This window comes from Chenopodium quinoa, unplaced genomic scaffold (assembly GCF_001683475.1).
Source record: "Chenopodium quinoa cultivar QQ74 unplaced genomic scaffold, ASM168347v1, whole genome shotgun sequence".
NCBI classification, from domain to species: domain Eukaryota; kingdom Viridiplantae; phylum Streptophyta; class Magnoliopsida; order Caryophyllales; family Amaranthaceae; genus Chenopodium; species Chenopodium quinoa.
Window position 1 is genome coordinate 1771487 of NW_018743669.1, and position 13422 is coordinate 1784908.

General features: G+C 33.5%; 2 protein-coding genes across 4 annotated transcripts; one reads left to right on the forward strand and one right to left on the reverse strand.

Moving 5' to 3' along the window:
* Positions 1-1304: 1304 nt before the first annotated feature.
* On the reverse strand, positions 1305-7362 carry LOC110683533. Of its 3 annotated transcripts, none has more exons than XM_021859927.1 (7): positions 6492-7356; positions 5402-5514; positions 3562-3615; positions 3356-3413; positions 3099-3236; positions 2175-2342; positions 1305-1880 (listed from the first exon to the last, which is right to left on the reverse strand). In XM_021859927.1, exons 2-7 carry the CDS (start codon positions 5449-5451, stop codon positions 1809-1811), a joined length of 540 nt encoding a protein of 179 aa, XP_021715619.1. In that variant the 5' UTR covers positions 5452-5514; positions 6492-7356; the 3' UTR covers positions 1305-1808. The 3 variants fall into 3 exon arrangements, with proteins under 3 accessions (XP_021715619.1, XP_021715618.1, XP_021715617.1); XM_021859926.1 differs by having other exon boundaries at positions 5848-7356; XM_021859925.1 differs by having other exon boundaries at positions 5402-7362.
* A 2860-nt stretch (positions 7363-10222) lies between these two features.
* Positions 10223-13169, forward strand: LOC110683534. Its single transcript, XM_021859928.1, has 4 exons — positions 10223-10346; positions 10630-11705; positions 11795-11829; positions 12189-13169. The coding sequence occupies exons 2-4, from the start codon at positions 10632-10634 to the stop codon at positions 12286-12288; spliced, it is 1209 nt and encodes a 402-aa protein (XP_021715620.1). The 5' UTR covers positions 10223-10346; positions 10630-10631; the 3' UTR covers positions 12289-13169.
* The last annotated feature ends 253 nt before the right edge of the window (positions 13170-13422 follow it).

The following is a 13422-nucleotide window of genomic DNA, read 5'->3' on the forward strand; positions in this document are numbered from 1 at the left end:
GCAGATTTAATAGTTGATTATCAAATCACTTGTTTCATTATTTGAGTGCCAAAATTTCTTGTTTGTGTGCCAAGTAATGCTCTAATTTTGTTATACATGGAGTACTTGTGATTTGATCTTTAGATTGTTTCCAAAAAAAAAGTTGATTTATAAATTATTATAATTTCTTAACTATAATTATATCTTAGGGCCTGTTCTTGTTGACTGAACTCAGCTGAACTGAACTGAACTGAACTGAACTCGGCTGAACTGAACTGAAATGAATTGAACTGAAATGAATATTTTATAAGAGAAGGAAATTAGGAGCTGAACTGAACTAAATTCAACTGAGCTGAGCTGAACTGAATTTCAACGTAAGAGAACAGGCCTTTAATGGCTTAACTTGCTTTCCTATTAAGTAGTACTCTAGTTTTTTAATACCTAACAAGACCCGATCCATGTCTGATTAAACCTGACTCATATTTTAGGTTTCGAGTCCTAAAATTTTATACCCTATGGATTTGGGTTGGATATGGGTCTAAGTGCTCTTACAAAACCTACCTCTAAACTACTGTCGCCACTCCTCTCATTAAGTCAATGGTGGAATGTTTTTTTTTTTTAAAAAAAAAATTATCTTATTTATTTATGAAGTTTATTTTGACTAGGGCAGCCCCTTTTGGCTTAATTTTTCTTGGCTTTTGTTTGCACTTGACAATGAGTTAATGGACTAATAGAGGAATATCTCTCTATTGCTTAGCCTTAATTTTTCTTGGCTTGTGTTTGCACTTCACATGGAGTTAATCGTCCACTGCCGAAGGCTCTTGTCTTTAATGTTGTATAATATTCTCGGAAATGTGATACAACATGATGCACCCTTATTTAAGTAGTGAAAAAACACAATGTGCTACTTTATATAGGAATTTATGATATTAATACATCTTTTGCGCTCATTGGCCTAATTGGAAACAAAAAGGTACATAATATAATAGTACATGGTACATCAGAATACATATATAGTAGTGGCATTAATACATAATAGTATTCAAATACACATGATTTCATAATGTTCAAAAGTTAACAGATAATTAGAAAATGAACTCGGACAAAATGCTTCTAACAATTTCATTGAAGTATTATCTCTCCGACTCCCTCATTTACTTGAAATTAGAATTTTCACATTGGGTTATTCAGCCGAATCTTCGTAAAATTTTAGAGTTGTCAGATTAGATTTTTGAGCCACATCATGAATTCGAATAAGGTTTGATTTAAGTCACACTTGATATGGACTCAAGTTGATTTCCTAGAAATCTAAACAAAGTAGTCAGTAGAACCAAATCGCCCATTGGACTTTTTATTCCAACATTTGAGGGTTCCACCCCAATTTCATCGTGTTTTGGTCCATAAGAAAATATGCAAGGAAGAAACTCAAAGGTGGACCAACACCTGTTTTGGATTAAAATGTCCAAAGCCCTATATGACCTAATGATCCATTATCCCTCCTTAACAAGGCAGCAAACTATCCCAGTACAGTGGATAATGTATTTAATCACATTTACAAATACTTGTTTTTCCTGAGAATGACTAAAGGAATTAGACAACATAAAACATGCTCAACTTGTACAAAAGTTGTCCAATCCTTGAAAATTGGCCTCCTACAGCCCCGCTAAAACATGCCCCTTGCACCCCTTGCGCAGAGGCAGCTGCTGTTTGAGCTCATGATGCGTTCTTAGTTGGATGTATGTGTTAAAGGCCATGGTCTCCTACATGATTCAAGAGATTAAGTTGTCTCCAATCTGCATACAATTGACAAGACACATTGGCCGTGGAGTCTATGCATTCAGTTCTATTGACTTGTCATGAAGAACTTCTTCAAGAAGTTGGTTGATACTACTTCCTTTAACCTATCACAAGAATTATAGTAAGTTTGTACTCCGTAAATCATAAACAAAAGAATTATATATGCTTACAACAAGCAATGCACTTCATATGCAAATCATAGATTTGATCGCCCCCATATATTTTATATTACTCCCAAATCATACACCCTTTTGTTATCACTTGGATTCTAAAATCACCATGATATGCATTTCAAGCATTCGATGCTAATGGATCTTGCAAAGCTCAATAAATGACTATGTAACAAGCAAAATGTCAGGAAATGAGGAAAGTCAAGTTTTGATCTCTTGGACTAATACCTTAACTCCAAGAACAACAGCTGTTTTCACCTTGACAACTTCACCCAGTCTCAGAGAACCTTCTTTATTATCTTTAACATGGATAATTGGTATGTCTCTGGAAGAGGCCAAGCTTGGCAGATGCTTAGTGAGCCATCTCGAGTTGCAGTCTGATGCTACCAGCACAGCCTGATAACACAAATTAAGGAAGAGGTAAACATGAATGGACACGCTTTCTTGAATATGATATTTATTTACCAAATCCATGCAGTAGGCAAGATGATGACAATGAAGGTTGCCCTTAAACTAACTGCTAAACATGACCAGATCATGTTAAGTATGTGGAATGTAAGGCGCACCAAGCTGTAGCGTACACATTGTACAAAACAATAAAACAGGTTCTATTTTCTAGAACCAGTTTCTCCAGAAAATTATAGAACACGATTAAGGAAGTGACAGTAGTAAAGGTAATATTATTACCCAGTACTGAAAATAAAAAATGCCAAGTTCATCTGTTAAGCATTAAAAAAGATATAGGCACAGAAAAATCTGTTTAATGCATGATCTCCTTTTCCCACATTACCATATAAAGAAGTCATCTAGACAAACATAAGTCTCTTACAAAGCATTCAGTTAACCAAACTTTCCTGCCCTAGCATCCCAAATTGCATAGAATCCTAGGCATGGATACACCGATACACAAACCTTGAAGCAAAAACGTTTTACTTCTTTGCAGGTTGTATAATGTAACATGTAAGGGCATCTACTAAATTACATGGAGTTTATGAGGAACAATCATGTTCATGTCAAATTGTCAAGTCTAATAATTGCCTTTCATGACCCTTCAAGTCTAGCGTTAATTCATTCACATATCATATTCACTAGGTAACATCGTAACAACGGTTTCATAAACATAATATGATGCAGCTCAGGAAAAAAACAAACCTGAAGTTTAGTGAAAGAGGAACATGGAGGACGGCCCCCAGATCCTTTTTGAGCAGCAGCGAAGGCAGCATCATCGCTAGATGGAGCCATTCGTTCAAGCAGTCGCGTCACTTCATTGATCCCAACAGCAAAGTTTTGCTGCAATAGTCCACATCAAATACCACTAAAATTATTAGCTATCCCATATTTATAAACTTAGGCAGTACAATATTCCTTACACGATATTCAATTTTGTCTTAAATAAGTAAAAATCACACCTTGAACCACAACTTCTCAGGTAAGATTTTATTGGACTGTAATTCTGATTCGATTTCCCTGTTTCCATAATTACAATTAACATCATATCAGTCATAAACTTTTAATTCAACTTAAAGTGTGCTAATATCACCCATACAATTAAAAAATACCCTAATTACGATTTTCGTATATATTCAATTAGGGTTCTTGAAAATGCAAAAATTACCTTTGGAGGGAATTGAGAAGACGGAAAAGACGGTCGCCTTCAATGCAGCATTCACTGTAAAATTAATAAACACAGTTATTGAAATGAAGATTTGAAAATTTTGATAGTATTTAGTAATGAAAATTGACAATTTAAGATTAGGAAAAGAGAAAGAAATGAAATTACTTATTGGGTTTTTGTTGGTTTTGCACTTTGATGGCGTGTGTTGAAGATTAGAGGTTTTTCTTTTAGTTTTTTACGACTTTTTTTTTTAATTGTTGCTACACTTGTATTTTCCTCAGTTTTTCTCCCTTCTCGTCGGCCACCGGTTAAATTAGAAACCTTGTTGATGCTCTCTAACCTCTAATGACTTGAGTAATCAGTGAGTTTTACGAGTTGAAGAAAAATTAAGAATTAAATGAGTCATACGGGTGGATTAATTAAGCTTCCTATCTTCCGATTCTTCCCTAATGCAATTGCATGGTTTTAAAAATTGAATTATATCTACTGTTCCCTTTTTAATTTTTACAATTAGAATATTTTTATGAGAGAAAATTGAATTAGGATGATATGATAGGTTTTCAGTGGGAGGGTGAGAGAGGTGGTGTGATGAAAATCGGTGGTGGAGCAGGTGTTTTTTAATAACTTGGTCAATGAAATTGAACTGGGTACCAGTTTGCCCTGGTTCCAATTCCCAAAAACCGGTTTTGACCAATTCATGGCTGCTTGATTCTGCTCACCCCTAGTGGGAGCACATCAAAAAACATAATATAAAATGAAGATAACAAAAGGAATGTTGAGTAGCATACATTGAGGATAAGTAAAGGAAAAACGATTGTTAGTTTGGGCAGACAATTAGAAGGCGCACCAGTAAAGTAAGTAGAGGGCTGGGATCAAGGGGATTTCAAAAGCGGCAGAGAAAGACCAAAGGTAACTTGGATGGAAGGAGTTAAGAAGGAAATGAAAAACTTGGGTTAGCAAAAGCATACAACATTGGCTAGAAAGGAATGGAAGGAGAGAATCATGGTTGACAAGTATAGAAGATAAAATCTTGGTTCATGGTTGAGGTAACCAACCCTATCTTTGGAATTAACGCTTGGATTGGTGTTCTATGATGTTGTATGCAAGCATCCCTACAACCAACACAGAGCTAGGCAGCTAGCATCATCCGCACAAGAATAGAACAAGTTCAAGCATGTATAAGATATTCAATAAATAAAATTTTCCATATCCTATTCCAGCAAGACGTCTATGCACTGCCATTAATTTAGTCAAAGTACATTTTCCCATAATGAATGCCAGCAGGCCATAAAAACACAGCATACACTCTATAGTTCCATCCCCAAAAGGCCTAATTATAAAGGCTTTGACAGGTTATACCTTTTCAATAGGAGATCATGTCAACAAATGCATGTACTTAATGCTCTACAGAACCATAATTAATAAAACCTCAGCTATGGACCTCCAACACATCGAATGGAAGGAGCGAAGGACTAGTTTTCAAGGAAATCTATTAAGTAGATCAAACACCTAAAGGAGGAATCAGACAATATTCTTTTAATAACAATATCATTTGCCCTGATCCCAACATGTTTTTGGACGAGAGAACATCTCAGTGATAGAGATCTCATTACATATCTCCAAGGCAACTTAACAAGCTAGATACCCACCAGAATTCATGAACATGATTCAATTTTCATTCTCAAGAACTACATTCAACACTGAACAAATTGCCCTTTAAGAACACAATCATCTTAAACACCAATTGATCAAAAGTGCACACTCATCTACTGATCACTATTCTTCTTGGCACACAGGAGAGGAAATGACATAAGAAAATCTCTTGAAAGTAATTACATACCTTATCACTCCGACATTGCCGAGTCTCAATGAATCTTGGCGCACTTTCATCCTTGCTTCTTCTCTCTCAGCTTTTGAAAAAGATATAAGCAAATCTGATATGATTTTTGTCCGCTGCATGAGTAAGCTCATAATATCAAACAAGTAAAGCGACATATTTTAGTTACTCTCAAGTCTTAACTATGTCACAAGAACAAACAGCAAGAAAGCACAATGCTTCATGTTCACAAACTAGCTTCTCTCTCCACTGACTAATAGGATGAAAGAAAACAATTAATTACAAATAACAGAGCCTTATATTAGGACCAAGGAATGAAGCGTAGGAAGAAATAATGAAAATAATGACTATATTCCATATTAAACTAAACTAAATTAAACTAACATCCATATTCCATAAACACTATGATTGTAAGTAGAAGATGATTGTAAGTAGAAGATGTGCCAAACCTGATCAGAAAGCACCAAGTATAGTATCAAACAAAATTCGTCAAAGAATAATGACTAGTAATAATTCAATGGAGAGAGAAAAACCCTAAAAAAGAGGGTTAACTTCTGCTTATCCTGAGCATAATAAGCAGAAGGAAATTATCCCCAAATAAAATTGGAATTGCAATAAAATCTCAGCATTTATTGAAACCCTAACTCCAGCAATTTGGGGAAATTGTGAAATTGCGAGAAACAGTGAGGAATTTCACACAGAGTAAAGTATATTATGTAGAAATCAATGAAGAAGAATCGTAATAAAAGAGTATAGTGAAAGGAAGAAGAAATTGAACAAATTAGGGTATAATTATTCGAGAAAATTAGGGTTCTAGATGAATTGAAGAAGGTGAGAATCGGAAGAATTTGGGGAAACAAAAATGAAATGAGGAATAGAGATGCGCTGTTTTTTGGTATTGGAGGGAAAACTGAGATTTTTTTTTTATTTTCCCTTTATTATTATTATTATTAATTTTTTTTTTTTTGTTGCGGAAATTGGACTATTGGAGAAAATTTAGGTTTTAAGTCAAACTAAAGGCAAATTTGTTTAAAAAAAAAAAAATTGATTTTAATAATCCAACCTTTCACTAGTCTTTTTCTATTAATCTTACCTTCTAATTATACATAAATAATCCCACCTCTACACCCCATTCTATTTCATTAGGCCAAAGTGACCGATAACCTATTCTTTAGGTAATTTTTTTTTTCTTTTACAACTTTTAACAAAGATAATGGATTAAAAAAATAAAAAGCATCCCCTACCACCCCCTTCTCCGGCCACCCTCGACCGTCCCTCCCCCTGCCACCCTTACTCATCCAGTTTACAACCACTCCCTCTTCTTCCCGCGCCCTTCCCCTTCTATGGTAGAATCGCACTTCCCCTCCTATTTTGGTTTAATTTATTTCGAGAGGGGGTGGGGGGTTTCTTGGTTAGGGATCGGGCTGGGGGTTTCTTTGGGTTATGGGTTGGGGTTTTTGGGTTGGGAATTCAAGAAGAGGGAAGGTGGTTGGAGAAATGGAGAGGGATAAGAAGGGGGAGGAGTGGTCAAAAATTCGATCTAAAGGTGGAAGAAAAATGTTGGGGACGGGGGAGGGGAAGAGGGAGGATGACGGGCAGTCGGGAAGGGAGGGGGACTGCCGGGAAAGGGTGGTAAGGGGAGGGGGCCTGCTGGAAAAAGGGAGGGAATAGCTGCTAGGATAAGGGAGGGAAGGGGGAGGTGGTGGTGGAGGGGAAGAGAGCAGCCATTGATGAAGGTGAAGGAAAAGGATGGAGATGGAAGGAAAGGGGAAAACTAAAAAAAAATAAAAAATAATTATTGATTGAAAATAATTTGAAAAATAAAAATTAAATCCTAATATTTGGACGAATCATAGTATGACACATGGCAAGGTAACTTGCTATTGGAGGTAGGTGACCGGTTTGGCCTAATGAAATAGAATGGGGTGTAAAGGTGGGATTAATCATATATAATCAAAAGTGGGATTAATATAATAAGATCGATGAAAGGTTGGATTATTAAAATCAAATTTTCCTAAAAAAAAAAACCTTTTAAATGCCTCATTTTGCTAGAAAAAACCTTTTAAACGATTCTTCGTTAAAAAAAAACAACCACGATAATTTTTTTGTCTAAAGAAACCTCACACCTCGTTTCCGGCATTGACTACAACTTTCTGGCGTTGACCTCTTAATTTTCCTATTTGCACCCTACTGTTTGGTGATATATACATATATATACTAGGTTAGATCCCGTGTCATGCACGGTGATCAATAATTATATTTATACTTATAGATTATTGGTTAATAAGTATTATTATAAATTAGTCGATGAATAACAAATTATGTGATAGGTTGATTTGATATTTGCATTTTTTAATTGAAACATCTAATATACCACTAAAAAAAGTAGACAAAATAAAAATCTTTTTCTTATTTTAAAATAGGTCACAAATTATTTTAAGAGTATAATTTTTTGTTTATAATTGCCTAAATTTTTTTTAGAAAGAGTTGTGAAATCTTTTTATTTTAAATGATTTATTTCCTTAATTAATTAATTTTTTTAATTTTTTTTTAAAAAAAATAGTTAAGGACACACCAGGAGATGACATGTGTCATCGCTGGTGTGTCTTTTAGTATATAGTATTGATTGCACCCTACTGTTTGGTGATATATATATATATATATATATATATATATATATATATATATATATATATATATATATATATATATATATATATATATATATATATATATATATATATATATATATATATATATATATATATATATACTAGGTTAGATCCCGTGCCATGCACGGTGATCAATAGTTATATTTATACTTATAGATTATTGGTTAATAAGTATTATTATAAATTAGTCGATGAATAGCAAATTATGTGATAGGTTGATTTGATATTTGCATTTTTTAATTGAAACATCTAATATACCACTAAAAAAAGTAGACAAAAAAAAAAAAAAAACTTTTTCTTATTTTAAAATAGGTCACAAATTATTTTAAGAGTATAATTTTTTGTTTATAATTGCCTAAATTTTTTTTAGAAAGAGTTGTGAAATCTTTTTATTTTAAATGATTTGTTTCCTTAATTAATTAATTTTTTTAATTTTTTTTTTTAAAAAAATAGTTAAGGACACACCAGGAGATGACATGTGCCATCGCTGGTGTGTCTTTTAGTATATAGTATTGATTGATACACCGGTTAAAAAGCCACCAAACGTTTGGTGAACTCCCAAACGTTTGATACAATAACGTTTAGAATAACTATACCGGTTAAACGTTTGGTGGGTTTTTGGAAGTTCACCAAAAGGGTTATAGTTTATCGTAAAACAATAACTTAGAAATTGGTTTGGAATGCATTAGGTAAATAATGATGAAGATTTTGACATAATCAAACCAAATTTTGAGTTGAGATACAAAGTAATAATTCAGTTGGTGCCAAGAATTATTAGCTTATTAAAGGAGCCAGAATAACAAATTTTAATGAGCTTGGAGTTTCATTGAAGAACATTGTATCAACCTGACGTTGTTAATGCTACTGATTTGTAACTACTCGATATTACCGATGAATTATAAACACATTATATAACCGTTGTCATTCAAAAAGGTAGATTCTATTATAGTAAATAACTAGGTTAGAACCCGTGCAATGCACGGCTTATATAAAACCTATTTTTAATTTGTACTATATTTTGTAATTTAAAATTTTGATATTTTCATCAAAATTATGATATAATATCTGTTCAACGTTATCTAATTCATAGTTCAATGTAGGAGGTCATTTATTAGTGTTCTATTTAAAATTGTTTCAATTTCCTAAGATGAATTGATATGTTTTAGTTGTAATGTAGAAGATTCTAATATATAAATTTCAAAAATGTTAAATATATAACTCTTCAAAAAAAAAAAAAAAAAAAAGAGAGATGACATCATCATTGCATTCAGGCGGGAAAATTTTCATTGAGAGAGGGACACGTGGGCCACAGTGACGTCAGCAACTTCTGTTTTAGTAATACTTAATAGACTAGATGAAAGCCAAGGTCGGTTGTGGACTATTCTTTTTTTTAAAATGTTTATCTTTAAAGTGTTTTATATTAATCACACGGTGAGACGTGTCTATTTAAAAAAAAAAAAAAAACCTCTTGAAGAGCAATTCTAATGTAAGCTAATTAGCAAATCAGTTTGTTATTCCACATAAAATTTAAGCTAATTTCTTTTGTATCTAATTTGTGCTTCAATGGTTAGACTCAGGTTTGTGATTTAATTGAGCCTTAATTTGTTATTCAACCTATCTTTTTGGCAAGCTTATTTAATTTTTTAGATTTTTTTTTGATCCAATAATTTTTTTAGATTTAATTTAATGGTCAAGCTAATATCTATAATATTTTCTAAATTGCAAGCAAGTCTCTAGTTACAACCATTGGAGTTGCTCTAACAGGTTAACGATTACTTGGGAGTTAGGACTATTAAAAGTAAATACCCAAAAAATTTTGAATTATTAAATAATAATCCAAATTTAGATATTAAAAGCAAATGCTTCAAAATTGAGATTATTAAATCTATTTTTTTCTAATTTAAATGTTTTTTTTTGAAGACTCCTAATTTAAATGTTAAATTCAATTATTAATATCTATAATTTTTTTTTGAGAAAAATTAATATCTTTAATTACTGATAAGCAAGAATTATGAAAATTTGATATTTTAAAAATATATATTGTGAAGAATCTAACAATATATCACACAAATATATTTTTTATTAGTTATAAAGTACAAAACACAGTCAAATAGAATTATGTTTTCAAAAGAAAAGGGGAACAATCGAACAGAGTAATATAGAGTATAGACCTATTGTCCTCCTTATTTGTCCTCAGTTTCCTAACGAAGCGGACTCCAGTTTTTCCACTGAAGCGATTTCTGAAAGTTCTATCATCCATTGTAGCAGCGTACGAGGTAAGATGGTTTTTATTAATTTTTGGTTTTTGTTTATTATTCTAGGGTTTTTTCGCTAATTTAATTGTCAGGATGGGTCTATTAAATTACAACATTTTCTCTCTTAATTCATATGCTTTTTTCGTGCGTAATTTGAAAAATTGAATCAAATTTGGTTGCTAATGTGTTGCAGAACCCTATTACTAAATTAGTTTTGTTGTCGTATCTAAAATTTAAGCAAAACCCTTGTTCTTGCTTTCAATTAGATAAGATTAGTATTTTCATAGTGCTACTAAATTTACAGATATGGAGGTGAATAACAAAACAGATAAGAAGTATGTACAGAGGGGCTTATCCAAATATCAATTGTTTGGTGATGATGGTATGCCTAATTATGCTATGAATACTACTCCCTTATTCGAGGTGTTCTCTGTTAGCGTGAATACTAAGCGCTCTGATTGTGATTCTTGTGAAATATATGGTACTATTAAGGCTACTAATGGATTAGGTCATGTTGTATATCTTTACAATCGAAAACACTACGACCCTGAGTTAATTAAGCCGAATAGTGCTGGCTACAGTCGTTATTTGTCCTTAATTGGACTTAAGGATGGTTGTGTCATTATACCCCATGAATATGTCACTATTGAGGTGGATCTAAGGGACAGGGCGCGAAACAATGCTGCCATTGCAATTGGAAATTTGAGTTTCAACTATAAGGAAACCTTTTACTCAGGACATGGGGCTAAAGATGTTGTAGGTCAGGCCGGGTTTGTGACCATACATTATGCCACTTTCCCGTATGCATTGACAGCTTCTGTGGATGTGGTATTTTTCAGCAAGAATGATGATTATGATACAATAGACTATGATCCCGATGAATATAGTGTTGATCTTGCAGATTATGATAGTTCTGGATATGAAAATAGCGATGATGTTGCTGATATTTATGGAACTGTTGCTGCACACACCGATTTTCCTGGCAGTGGCTCCTATGGAGACAATACTACTATTTCAAGTATACTTTTAAATAAGCCACATAGTCAATGTGTACGGGTGATGTCTAGAAATTTTATTGAGTTATCAAGATGTATGGTTGCTGTGCCAGCTTCTTCGAACTTTCCCCTTAAAATCCATGTGGATTTCAAGTTTAACGATGGAAGCAGATTAGTTGATGGGGTCTTAGGATTTTCATCTGACGACTGCAGCCAAATAAAGAAGGATATAGTGGGAGAAAATGGGCGTATTCGAGTGCGAGTAAAATGGGGTGATGCATATGAGCAACGTTATAGAGGAACTGATCTGAAACGAAATTTGAATCAAGTGTTAACCCCTGGGAATGAAGAGAGCAAGCTCGAGGAACTGGTTAAAAGGCAGTGGGTATTTGTTTTTTGTTTTGTTTTTGTTCTTTTACTTGGTTATTAGTAGTTTTATACTCAATTGACTTTCGATGTTTGTTCTCTCTGCAGTTTCCTGATGATCCACAACCCTCATCAGTCTTTAGGTAGGTTGCTCTCTCTTTTGTTGGTTTCTTAGGTTCTCATGCCACTAGTGTTTTGTTTAGAGATTAGTCATATATGTTTTAAGGACTGTTATTACCCTTATCTATTATATTTGGTGACAAAATAAAGAGAAGGAAGAGGGGGAGAGGAGATGGTGATTGAGGGAGGACCGAAGGAGGAAGGGGTGGTGGATTACTATTTTTAAAATTCAAATAACAAAACCATGACTATAGCTCTCCACACCCACACCTCCCTTTTCAGCATGCCAGCAACTCATACCGCTTCTTATAACCACCTCTTATTTTATACTTTATTGCCTTTAAAATTTTCTCTATAAGAGGGACTGATTTTTTACTACCAGGTTGCCGCAGACACCTATGTACATTAGCCCCACGCCGCTAGTGGAGGTGTTTTCAGTTGGTGTTGGTAGCAATGATTTGAAGCCTCCCTTCAAGCTATAGGGAAGTATCAGTGTTGAAGGTCATGGCCGCTGTAATTTGTTCAAAAGAGATCAGTGTTCCCCTCAGATTTGTTTTGACAAAATCGAGGTCCAATTTTGTCGTGGTCATGGATTTTCAGCTCTGGACGATTTTGGCATTTTTGTTGACCTCAAAGATGTTGAGGGTACTGTGTTTATTGAAGGACATACCCGGTGGGTAGTCCACTTGTCCGACTCATGGTATAACAAACGGATATGTTCTCTTATTCGAGGGAATCATGGATTTGTAGCAGCGCATTATATAGTTATTTATGGTGGAGTACAAGCTAAAGTGAAGGTTTTGGTTAAAGGTAATGATAATGCTTTGAACTTACCCACCAAGTTTTATGGAACTATTGTTGCTCGTTATAGCAACCATGAATACTCAACTAATTATGATATGAAATATTATCAAAGTGTTCTATTTGAGAAAGGTTTAGATGATCTTATAAACTACCTTGAAAAAGATGGTTCATTGCCGTTGTCAAAATCTTTGGTTTGTGTGCCTCAGAATTCCTCGCTGATTGTAAAAGTAAACTTAATAATTGATGGTGTTGGTGTTGATTTACTGCAAGACAACTTGGAATTCAAGACTGATGGTCTTATGTCTTCTAAAGCGATTTTGGGACAGAACTACTCGATTTACATTTCGGCAAAATGGCCTGAGGTAAATTAGAATGATTTTGGGACAGGAGTACTCAGTGAAGTCAAATAGTTTGGTTGTAATAGTGCACTTCTGAAATAAGAGCTTATATAAGTTGAAAAATGGGTTGAGGTCAGATAGTTTGGTTGCAAGTGTACTGTGCCTATGAAATAACTTTAATTTTTATTTTCTACTCCATTTGTTTCTAAAATTAGTTTCTATATTCCGTTATGTGAAATTATATTTTATCCATTTCTTTATATATTTTTTTACAAACTTTCTCTAAATACCTTTTATAGTTGGTGTCCATATATACTCCCTCTATATAAAGTAATACGTAGTATAATACTCCTATTAAGCAAGTAATTATGGATTTACGTTTGGTGGAAACATAAAGTATGAGTTGAGATTTCTCTATTTTCAAGTTGAGAATAGAGAAAATATGGAAATATTAAAGTATGATAGTTTATGGTT